Source organism: Chrysochloris asiatica, unplaced genomic scaffold, assembly GCF_000296735.1.
Source record: "Chrysochloris asiatica unplaced genomic scaffold, ChrAsi1.0 scaffold00024, whole genome shotgun sequence".
NCBI classification, from domain to species: Eukaryota; Metazoa; Chordata; class Mammalia; order Afrosoricida; family Chrysochloridae; genus Chrysochloris; species Chrysochloris asiatica.
In genome coordinates, this window is record NW_006408542.1 from 7,502,753 (window position 1) to 7,515,494 (window position 12,742).

Consider the following 12,742-nt stretch of genomic DNA (forward strand, 5'->3'; position numbering starts at 1 on the left):
CACCACTGGACCAATAAACAACATTCTTATCAACGGAGAAAAGATTGAAGTTGTCAAGGACATCATTCTTCTTGGATCAACTATCAACACTCATGGAAGCAGCAGTTAAGAAATAGGACGACGTATTGCATTGGGCAAATCTGCTGCACAAGACCGTTAAAGTGTTGAAAAGCAAAGATGTCAGCTTGAGGACTAAGATACACCTGACCCAAGCCATGGTATTTTCAATAACTTCATATACATGTGAAAGTTGGACAGTAAAAAAGGAAGACCATAGAAGAATTGATGCTTTTGAGTTATGGTGTTGTAGGAAAATATTCAAAGTACCATGGGCTACCCATAGAAACAACAGATCTGTGTTGGAAGAAGCTTAGCCAGAGTGCTCCTTGAAGGCCAAGATGGCCAAACTTCCCTCTCTCATACTACGGACATATTGTCAGGAGGGACCAGTCACTGTTTGGTAAGGTAGAGGTCAGAGAAAAAGAGGAAGACTCCTAGCGAGATGGATTGGCCAAGCGGTAGGATCAATGGGCTCAAGCATGGCAACAATAGTGAGGTTGGCCCAGGATCGGGTAGGGCAGTGTTTCATTCTGTTGCGCATAAGGTTGCTATGAGTCGGCACCGACTTGATGACACCTAATAACAGCAATTGTTGCTGTTAAGTGACATCAAGTCAGTTCTGACTCATAGTGACCCTGTTTCCAAGAAGCAGCAGATGGGTCTGAACTGACATCCTTGTGGTTCGCAGTTCAGTGTTGATCCTACAGTGCCACACCAGAAGTCCCCTTTGATAATCTCTCCATAATTTGACTAATGGTAGCTTCTTAAACTGGTCTTCCTTGTAGACATATTGTTATTATGTTATCTTCTGACAACACTGTATTTTAGGGTAGCTCTCGAAATGATTTTTATTATTATGAATGTGATACTGTTCCTCTTCAATCACGTCCAGTATAGCAGACCATGTGATTCAAAATGGCCAGTATCAGTCCATTTCAGCTCATTAATGCCTAGGATATCAATCTTTATGCACTTCATTTCATTTTCAACAACCTCCAATTCTCCTGAATTCATACTTCAAACAGGACACATTCCAGTTACTAATGGATATTTGTAGCAGTTTCTTCTCATTTTGAATCTTGCCCCATTAGCAAATGAAGGTCCTGGATGTTCTATTCCATTCACGTCATTAAGATTGCTTCTACTTCAAGGAGACAGCTCTTCCTCAGCTGTGTTCTGTGTGTCTGCCCACCTGATGGACTCATTTTCCGGCCCTGTATTACACAATGCTCCACTGCTATCCATAGGTTTCACTGGCCAATTTTTTCACTAGATCACCAAGTCCCTCTTTCCCATGATTTAAAAGCAGGAACGGTATGCATCTGGGTTGTATTCTTTTCACCTTACTTCTTCCATCTATATACGCTGAGCAAATAACAGAGACGGTGGACTCTATGAAGAACACGGCATCACAATGGAAAGAAGACTCATCAGGAAGCCACGATATGCAGATGGCACTTTCCTTTCAGAAAGTGAAGAAGATTTGAAGCACTTACTGATGAAAATTAAACAGTACTACAGCCTTTGGTATGATTGCACCTTAATATAAAACAAAAATCCTCCCAACTTGACATGCTTTGTACATTTGTTTGCAAAAAAGAAGTACAACGATGCTACTGCTCTCACTAGATTTTTGAGGGTCTGGAAAGTTATTTTTCATAAAAAGTCTATTTGTGCAAACATATGGTTTTTTAATCAAGGTTTTAAGAAACTGGTAATTTTTTAATATCTCAGTTTCAATTACTATTATGGTACACAACAAAAGAAATAAGTTATATAAACAACTGTAAGTTCTCAATCATTTTTAAGTTTAAAGGGGTCTGAAACCAGAAAATTTGAAGAATCTCTATTTTAGCAAATACTTGTCCTTTACAATCTCTAATCCACTCTAATTATGATTGCTAAAAGAATTCTGAAACCCTTCCAACACTATTCTTCCTTGTACAAAAGTCTTCAGCTCAAGGGAGACTGACTTCATACCACTGCACATTAAACTACTTTGCCTGACTGTCAAGAAAGTTTATAAACTGTCCCTACCTTTCTAGTAAGAGTTTTGGTATGGTGCTGTAGGATAAGCTAACCAAAAGTTTGGCAGCTCAAATCCATTAGTCACTCCTTGAAAACCCTACACAGGATCGCTAAGAATAGGAACCGACTCTATGTCATAAACCACCACCATCTGTAGGATAAGCACCGGACTGCTAACCGTAAGGTGGGTGCTTCAACCCACCAGCCACTGTCAGAAGTCCTATAGAGGGTCACTATAAGTTGGAACCAACTCTGTGGCATTTAACAACCACCACCACCTTTGTACTAAGGGCCCTGGTGGCACAGTAACCACTCTTGCTGCTCACCAAAAGGTCAGGCATTCTAACCTACCAACTGCTCCACAGTGTGGCTGTCCACTTCTATGAAGATTCACACGCTTTCCAACATACACCTTCCTCCTCAGTCAATTCTCTCCTCTAGTCTTTACCCACCATGCAGTTGTGCTCACCTTGCAGCAGGAATGCCCTCCCCTGTCACTTTCCTCTCTGACTTCCCAGCCCACTCCACATCTATCTTCAGAGACCAGAAGGCAAAGATGTTGTTGTTGTTAGGTGCCATTAGGTCGGTACCAACTCATAGTGACGCTATGTACAACAGAACAAAACACTGCCTAGTCCTGAGCCAACCTCATTATTGTTGCCACACTGGAGCCCATTGATGCTGCCACTTTGCCAGTCCATCTAGCTGGGGGTCTTCCTCTTTATCTCTGATCCTCCAACTTAAAGAAGATGTTAGGCTTAAAGAATGTGCCTAAATCTAAAGGCACTGAAGATATGACTGGTTTAAGGAGGGAAAGATGAACAATTTATATGGAAGGACCACTACTATAAAAAGTCAGGAAACAGTTTTCACATTAAAACAAACATTTTTTGATGGTTAGTTACCAGGACTGGGAAGGAAAGAGAAGATAAACTACTAACTAGAGGGTTGTTGTTGTTGTTGTTGTTGTTATTGTTAAGTGCCATCAGTCAGTTCCGACCCATAGCGACCTTGTTTCCAAGGAGCGGAGGATGAACTTGAACGGCTGACCTTGCAGTTCAAACCAACTTTGCAGTCCAGTGCGTTAACCCACAGCGCTATACCAGGAATACACTGGACTCCAACTAGAAAGTAGACACATAATAACTTGGGTTAAGGGGAAGGCAATTACAATAAAAAGATCAGTAAAAAATGGGAAAGGCATGGGGAGGAGTGCAACAGTTAAAGACAACAGAGTTAAACACTGTAATCTATTCAATTCTGCAATTATCTGTGATCTATGTGTAGATCAGGAGATAGACACACAGTCTGAATGGTGGGAAGGCAAATAAACCCACAAACACATACAGTTTTGACAGAGGATATTTCTAAATGTGTATATATATATAATGCTGAAAATGTATACATGAATGTGGTAGAGTATAGAGGAGGCAAAGTTATGAAACTTGTTGTTGTTGTTAAGTGCCGTCAAGTTGCTCCTGACACATAGTAACCCTGTACAGGGTTTCCGAGGAGTAGCTGGTGAGCTTGAACTGCTGACCTTGCAGTTCAAACGGCTTTGAGGTCTAGCGCATTAACCCACAGCGCCACATCAGGACTCCATGAAAACTTCTTTGACATAATCAAATACCCTGAGGAAATGAATCACTAGACCTGGGGGCTCAGAGGACAACAGGCATAACATTATTCACAAAGACATCTTACTTTGGTGAATACAGACTGGGGTCTAAAAAGCCTGTGTGTGGCCATCTAAAGTGTAACTACTGATCTCTCCCAAGCCAGAGCAAAGAAGAATGAAAAAAATAAAAGGAAAACAAAAAGTCCAATGGACTAATGGATCACCAGCATTCCTGACCCTGAGACCAGAAGAACTACAAGGTGCTCAGCTACTACCAGCAACTACTCTGAAAGGGATCACATTAGAAAGTCCTAGATAGAAGATGAGAAAAATACGAACAAAACTGAAAATCAGAAGAAAAAAAACAAAACAAGATGAGGCTTAATGGTCAGATGAGACTGGTGGAATCTCCGTGACCATGGTCCTTAGTCACCCTTCATCAGGTCTGGAAATGAACTCACCCTATACCTCAGTTTTCAGCCAAACAGGTCAACAAGGGGTGTAATAAAACTAGGTAGGTACGCACACCTTAGAATCAACCACTGGAGAAAAAAAAAAAAAAAAAGGCAGCATTTACCCAACGGTAAAATTCAAAAGTATTAGGAAAGAAGGAATGAAAATAAGAAACACAGGGAGGAAGCAGGATAAGTGATGTTACATTGTGATGCTTGCAATCAGTGACATGAAACAAAATGTATATGAATTACTGAAGGGAAACTGATTTGTTCTGTAAATGTTCATCCAATTCACAACGAAATTGGGGGTTCTTTTTTTTTTTTTTTAATGTCTTCTTTGACGATACAGAAATTTATAGTCAAATCTAAAATTATTCCACAGAGTTTAAGGATGAAAGTAGTCAGCAAATTGTCATATTAAACCCATAATCTCAGGTCAGTGCAGTTGGCACTCTGAAACATGGCATCTTTTAGAACAACAAAATGCTGTAAAAAGCAAAACTAAAGCAGAGACAAACATGATTTCACCTCCTGAAATTAAGGCCTTTTTTGCACTGGTAAACAAAGTCCTCTTTCTAAAAGCCCAATGCAATCACATTTTCTAAAATCAAAATGAAAACACTGTAACAGCTACTAATATTCAGTAGTTAGCCGACTAAGGGACTTTAGTTAAAAATGGCAGAGTATCTCCTTATGTATGTAATAGCTATCTATATTCCTTAATATGCTATCTATATTCCTTAATATGCAGAAAGTAACATTCAGTCTACTGATTTCCTTTAGATCTAATGATGATCTTCAACATTTCATTTACCCATTACTGCCAGAACTCCAAGTCAAACTCAATGCCATCTCCTCTGTGGAGTCTGCTGTGGTTTCTCCCAGACAGAAACAATGAACTCCCTCTGCTAAACTCAGGCTCTCTCTAGGCTCTAAACATACAGCGGTAAACAAAGAAAACCCCCAGCTTCCTGGATATATATGCTAATGACAAGACAGGTGGTAAACAAATATATTTATACAGTGATAGGTGTCATGCTGAATAATTACTACAGTAAGAAACTGAGGTCAATTTTCTGTGACGCTAACAAAACTTTTAAAAGTTCACGCCTTCTCACTTACATGGGTCTCTCTGAGTGTTCAGAGTTACTGGGAAGATATTATGTATCTAGGTGGGAAGGAGAAACCAGGTTGCTATCAGGAAGGATTTAATGTGGCCTTTCTGATTAAATCCCTGAAGAGATCTCAGAAGAAAGGGACTTGACAAAAGTTAGAGTATTTTATTGGTACATCTTTTCTAAATGAATATCCATCTTCATACCTAATTTTTCAGTTTAACTCTTTTTATTAATGAAGACTCTCAAAACTGCACAGACTTCAGGTCCCACAAAATTTGGACCCATCCCTGGTAAAGAGAGAAAGTAAGGGAGTGTGCTTAACAAGGTAGTAAGGAATGGGCTCACTAAAGGGTAACATATGAGCTCAGTTCTGACAGAAGTGAGGAAGCAAACTATACTGAGGCTGAGGTAGCAACATCTGACTTACAGACCAACTCTAACTCACCCTCTAATGTTACTTATCTGTGCTGTGCTCTCACTTTGAAATGACTGAACCAATCCCTACTTGCAACAGATTTTTCATCATAAACACCTTCACTTGCTGCCCAAGCAGCTTTTAAATCACTGGAGAAAATTCTAGCCTTTTCTTGCACTAAAGTAAAGCTTAATAAGAACCTTGTATACACCTGTTCCAACTTACTTACAAATTTGACACATTTAGAAACCCAACTAGCTCATAACCAGGGGACTTCCTAAAAATACATACACAGACCCAGGGAATCAGGTCCATATCAAAGCCAGATAACCTGCTTGCTTTTTTAAGCTTTCTGGAGAATTATCCCACGTCTGTTCCTTGACACCAGTGTGAAGACACAGATCAAGGAATCATTTGCAGGAACAAAGTTGAAGTCATGACACTAAAGATAATGTTGCTGTTAAGTGCCAATGAGTTGGTTCTGACCCGTAGTGACCCTGTATAGGGTTTCCAAGAAGCAGCTGGTGAGCTTGAACTGCTGACCATGTGGTTCAAACCAACTTTGCAGTCCAGCTCATTAACTCAAGACAATACTTCCTTAGAAACCAAGACTTGTAACCAGTTCGTTCCAGTTCAACCCTCTGCAGAGAGTTTGCATTTCCATCCCAGATAAACTGAATCAGAACCTATGCTTTCACAAGGTGATTCTTAAAGTTGGTTCTGACTCACAGCAATCCTATATAGGGTTTCCAAGGAGTGGTTGGTGAGCTTGAACCACCGACCTTACAGTTTAAACCAAATTTGCATGCAGTCCAGCACATCAGGACAGTGCCACATCAGGACTCCATGAAAACTTTAAGGGCAGACATATAAATTAGATTAGGAAACTGACTGAGAAAAAATAAGAGCACTGCACGTGAAAATTATAGTAAATGCTAATGTGCTGTCCAGTTGATAGTTTCCAATGAGCAGCTGGTGAATTTGAAACGCCATCCTTAAGGTTAGTAGTTCATTGCTTATCCTACAAAGCCACACTAGGGCCTCATGTTGTTAAATGCCATTGAGTCTATTCCAACTCAAATCCACCCTGAATAGAGTTTCCAATGAGTGGCTGGTGGGTTTGAACTGCTAGTTTTGAGTTTAGATATGTTGTTGTTGTTAAGAACCATCAAGTCAGTTCCAACCCATAACAACCCTGCGTAGGGTTTCCAAGTTGTGGCTGGTGAACTTGAACTGCCAAACTTGAGCTTCAAACCAGACTTGCAGTCTAGCGCATTAACTCACAACGCCACAATAGGACTCCTGCACTTAGATATGTTGTTAAGTTCCATCGAGTTGGTTCCTACCCATAGCAACCCCGCAAAGGGTTTTCTAGGTCTGGTGAGCTTGAACTGCCAACCTTACAATTCAAAGCAAATCTGCAGTCCAGCGCATTAACCCACAGTGTCACACCATGACTTAGTGATTAGATATTGTTGTTGTTAAGTGCCATTGAACTGGTTTCGACCCATAGCGACCCTGTATAGGGTTTCCAAGGAGTTGCTCGTGAGCTTGAACAGCCAACCTGTCATTCAAACCGACTTTGCAGTCCAGCACATTAACCCACAGTGCCACACCAGGACTTCGTGGTTAGATGTTGTTGTTGTTATTGCTTTTGTTGTTGTTAAGTGCCATCGAGTCGGTTCCGACCCATAGTGACCCTGTATAGGGTTTCCAAGGAGGCACTGGTGAGCTTGAACCACCAACTATGCAGTTCAAATGGCTTTGCAGTCTGGCGCATTAACCCACAGCGCCACACCAGGACTCCGGTTAGATGTAGAACTACCTAATTTCTCTGGGAAAAAAACCCACTCTTTCAAATGACAAACCTGGAGATCAATAGTTCTTTTCTTTTTGGATCACTGGTCTCGTTGAGAATGTAATGAATGCTATAAGCTATCTCCAGAATAAACACACATACATACAACACTAAGCCTATTATTTCAGAGGGGTTTATGGGTCTCCCGAGGTCCCAGTCACCTAGTCCCCATGTCTAGGTCACCACGTCACCTCTGCTACAAATACATCATCTGACAGATAAAGCCCACAGAGTTAGAGATCTTAAAAGTAAGGTATGACTTATTTTGCTTTTTTTTTTTTAAGTGTATCATAACATACTTTGTAACATTCTTTAAGCAGACTGGCCTGGGAAAAAAATAAGGTGATTCTAAAGACAGACTTCATTTAAAAAAAAAAAAAAGTTAACTTATTTGCTGAGTAAAACTCCAAATGTTTTATTTAACACCAAAAGCACACGATGCTAATAATATCTTAACAATAAAACAACTCTGAGAGGCTAAGTGATTTTACAAGGTCACTTAGCTAATAAATTCCAGACTTTTCACATCCTAGTTCAATGCTTTATAACTAAATAAACCATGCCACCTTATGCTCTAGAATAAATGACAAGGTCGATGGATTCAAACCACCAGTTGCTCTTCAGAAACCCTGTACAGGGTTCCTGTGGGTCAGAATCAACTTCATGGCACTTAAGAACAACAAGCCATCTTAAATATAATTAACATACAGTTTTCAAAATAAAAATCCTTTAAAATCATTTACCAACCTTATGAATGACTATAAATAAGTAGCTAGGTTTCTGATTTATTTACCTATCAAGCACTGCACTTTTAGCACCTAAATACTGACAAAGCACCTACATACTGGAGTCCTGGTGTGGCACTCTAGGATAAGCACTGAACTACTAACTGCAAGGTCAATGGTTGAAAACCACCATTTACTCCTTGGAAACTCTACATGGGATAGCTATGAATCAGAACTGACTCAACAGTACTTCAATAACAACTGACAAAGTCAGGGAACAAATTAACTCCTATATCTTGGCCTTTGGAAACAAATCTTTTATCTCACTCTTCTCTAACTATCAACATAATTCATACAAATTACAAACAACTAAAACAGCAAAACAAATAAGAAAAACATAGTATCTTTGATGCATAAACATCATACATAAAAGCACAAATAATTTAAGCTTTGGGTTAAGTGAGCAAGAAGAATGCCACCAAAAACCATTACGAGTTTCTTTGCTCTACGTCCCTGATATGAGAAGAGCCTGGAAGGTAAGGATGAAGCATCTATATTATCTGATGTTCACTTGGCTGAGTCACTCTACAAAACAGTGAGGCCTGGCTACACTAAAGTTAAACACTACAACTACTGAAGATCTCATTCACTCACAATGTGGTTACTCAAAAGCAAAACTAGTATGTGCCTCCGTTTCTCCACTGGAAATTCAGTACATTATCTGTCTGATAGTGTAGTGGTTACGAATCGGGCTGCGAACCTTAAGGTCAGCGGTTCGAAACTACCAGCTGCTCCTCGGGGAAAAGATGAGGCTTTCCACTCCCGTAAAGATTTACACCCTCGGAAACCCTGTACAGGGTCGCTATGGGTCGGAACCGACCCGACGGCACTTAACAACAACAACAACAAAGTTCTGCCATGGCTCTGAAGGATAAGCACTGGACTGCTGACCACAAGGTAGGTATTTCAAACCCACCAGCGGCTCTATACAGGGTCACTATGAATTAAAAACAATTCAGTAGTACTTGTAACTACAAAAACCATTATATCATCAGCGAGGCAAGATTGGTTAAGAGAATGGTTATGGATGAGGTCCCTAAAGCTACACTGGTTCTAAATTTAGTTTTGCCACCTTCCAACTTTAGCAAGTTACTTTTACCCCTCTGTGCCTTAATTTCTTCAATTGCAAAATGGGACTAGGGACAGCATCTATTTCATAAAGTTGTTATAAGAATTAAGTAAATTACCACATGAAAAAAGTTTAGATTAGGGCTTGGCAAGCAATAAACACTCCAGAAACAGTAGCTATTATCATTATTCCAAACAGATCACAAGATTTACCAACTGATGCCTATATTACACTTAAGTGCCCTAGGAAATTACTGACCCAATTTTTTTTTTTTTAGCATTTTTTAATCATGTGGATTATCTACCAGCTGTTTTCATTTAAATACAGTACTATGTGACCAATTATTCTCATAAAGAACTCTGAAAGAACTTAGTATGCACATTGCCACCTAAGACTTACATGTGAATATAATTTTAGTTAACGTTTCATCTGAATATAACCAGATTGCCTGAACCAGTTCTAAACTACTAGGATTCATCCACTTCGACCTTCAAACTCACCACCAAACTCCTGAACTACTGCAATGGTCTCCTAACTGCTCTCCCCCTCCAATTCCCCCTCCACATTGCTGTAGGGAAATCTAAAAAATTCATATCTAATTGCATTCCTAGGTTCCTTCCTGTCCTGGAAGTCCTTATAAGACCTAAGTGCTCTGTTTAATCTAGAGCCATTCTTCTGGTTGCTGGGGTCATATAAGTCTTTTTGAAGCCCTGGTGTCATAGGGGGTTAAGCACAGGCCTGCTAAACTGCAATGTCAGCAGTTCAAGCCCACCAGCAGCTGCGAATGAGAAAGAAGACTAGCTGTCTGGTAAAGATGTTACAGTCTCAGAAACCCAGTTCTACTCTGTTGTACAAGGGTTGCTATGAGTTGATGGCAATGGTTCTTCTGTTGTTCAAATCCTTAAAGACTCCCCATTCCTTCTGATAATGCTCCCGCCATCTGCTATATTCCCCCCTCCCTACTGTCCTAAGCAATGTCATGTCATTTTTTCAGATCCTCACCTCTTGACTCCAACGACAACATGTCCTCCTGTTACTTACTAACCCTAATCCCCTCATCTCCTTCATAACACAAAATAAAACTGCAATACAGTAATTATTTAAAGGGTGGTCTAATGTTGCTCTTGCCCCCTAAAAGTGAAACTCCAAATAAGACTTGAGACCCTGCCTATCTTTCATTGCTACAAACCAAGTGCCAAACCCATTGCCATTCTGTGGATTCCAACTCGTAGGGACACCATAGTACAAAACAGAAATGCCCCATACAGCAGTTCAAACTCACTAACCCTCTCCTCAGAAACCCTATACAGAGTTGCTGTGAGTCAGAACCAACTTGACAGCACTTAACAACAAACCCTTACAAAAGCAGCCTACCACATCTTTCTCCTAAGATGCACTGGATGGTCAGTTTTCCAGCTCGACTTTCAGTTCACAGCCGGGTGCTGAAACCGCTGTGCCACCACGGCTGATCTTAGCCGCCAGGTGTGCTCAATAAGCATTTGTTAGAACACCTATACACCTATACTGCCTATGGGAATGAGTGGGAAGAATCATGAAGGTGAAACTAAATAATTACAAAACAAAGATTACTGAAGGGGATTGGCCACATTACATTCAAAATCTACATTCTCATATTCATTACATTGAAGACAAAAGTAAAAAACTATTGCTTCAAGATGACTTAAGACTAAACTTGCAAATTAAGTTTCTTTGTGCATCCTCAGGTGGTATGTGAAACAGGAGTAGTTCAACTTGTTACGAGTAAGAAGATACACCACGGCTAAATCAAGACTGCTGCCATTTGGCACTATCCTCCTCTCTTCTTGGCAGTCTCTGCGAGGCCAAGAGTTGAGCTGGTCAAGGAAGAGATTTATTCTCCCACATTTAGAAGTGGTCCCTTTACAACAAAAATGCTGCACTATTCATAAGCCTTGAATTCTAACCTTGTCAAACCAGTACCTTTCCTCGGTATCCAATTCACTCCCCGCACCCCATCCCCGCAAAAGCTCTATTTTGTGTCACCAAAAAAATAATAAGTTTAATATGGCACCAAAGCCCAATTGAGGAAAACAAAGTTTCTCATCCCTCCAAACACACAAACATATATAAACATAACTAGATCTGTTTTACAGGAGGGGAAAAAAAGTCATTAGTTGGGAAATTAAATGAAACTGACATGCGGATACTAAGAGCCGGAAACGCTGAGTGGCTATACATACTCCAAGGCTGTGCAATACTGACCTCCAGGCCCCGTGGGCAATGGTTCCCACCCTACAGCGGGCACCCTCAGGTCTGTCTGATACACGCAGGTTTGACATACGCCAAACGTCTGTCGTCTGGACGTTCGTCGCACAGACCCTGCCAATGCAACAAACGCCTAGCCCCTCTCCACCGGATGAGCAGTTGCCGGCGGCCGTTCAGCCTTTGCCTGGAAACGCGCAGTAGAGGGAAGGTATCCAAAATCGCGTTCAGGGAAGGGCTCAGGTAAGGTTTGGAGGTCCCGGGGTTAAACATTTGGCCCTTTGTTCAATACGAGGTGGCAGAGCCCTGGTCACCGCTCCGCCTCCCTCTTCCCCCACTTCTCCCGGGCGCCAGTATTCGGAGAGCAGCGTCCCGGCCACCCCCGGGCTGGGTCGCACCCCGCGGCCTCGGCGGCGCGCGGCCCCGCGGCTTTACCTTGTAAACGTCGCCGTAGGTGCCACTGCCGATGCGCTGAATCAGCTCGAAGTCCTCCTGCGGGTTCCGGCGGGACAGATCGAAGCCGGGGTTCATGGCGGGCCCCGGGTGCCCCCCGCCTCCCTCCTGGGCAGGGGAGGGGGGGCGTGCAGGGGGCCACACAGAGAGTGGGAGCCGCCGCTGATCCCTTCCTCCCCCAGCGGTCACAATCGCCTGGCTCCACGCTGCGGCCACCGCCGCCGCCGCCACCGTCGCCGCCGACCGGCCTAACCGTCCCCGCCCCCCGCAGCCTGCAGCCGCACGGAACTCCAGTCACACCCACAGGGAGATGAGAACGCTCGCAGCCCCTCGCTCCGGCTGAAACTCCAACATGGCTTCCGCTTTCGCCGCTCCTCCCCCCTCCCTCTTACTCCGACTCTTCCACCCTCCTCCCCCTTTTCCCGGCTCGGGACCGACTGCGCAGCCGCGATCCTGGAGCGAGCGCTTCCCGGTCCCGGCGCGCACCCGGCCACACGTGCGCGCGCCTATCCCGCTGAGGTCCGATTCCCAAGCCACATCCCCAGGCGTCGCGGATCCGACCCGCACCGCTTGGGTGCACTGCAAGAAACAATTTGCCTTCCTTGGGGACTGCGGGAAGAACAAGCCGAAAGTACTTATTAC

At 42.5% G+C, this 12,742-nt stretch overlaps 1 protein-coding gene across 2 annotated transcripts in view; it reads right to left on the reverse strand.

Annotated features, from left to right (window-relative positions):
- The window catches only part of MAP4K3 (mitogen-activated protein kinase kinase kinase kinase 3), a 295,533-nt gene extending 283,355 nt beyond the window's left edge, over positions 1–12,178 (reverse strand). For both annotated transcript variants that reach the window (XM_006839381.1, XM_006839380.1), the window contains exons 1-2: positions 12,075–12,178; positions 1,051–1,075 (exon numbers count right to left, since the gene is read on the reverse strand). In XM_006839381.1, the coding sequence (XP_006839444.1) occupies positions 1,051–1,075; positions 12,075–12,178 (129 nt within the window). The remainder of the gene's footprint in view (positions 1–1,050; positions 1,076–12,074) is intronic.
- Positions 12,179–12,742: the final 564 nt, after the last annotated feature.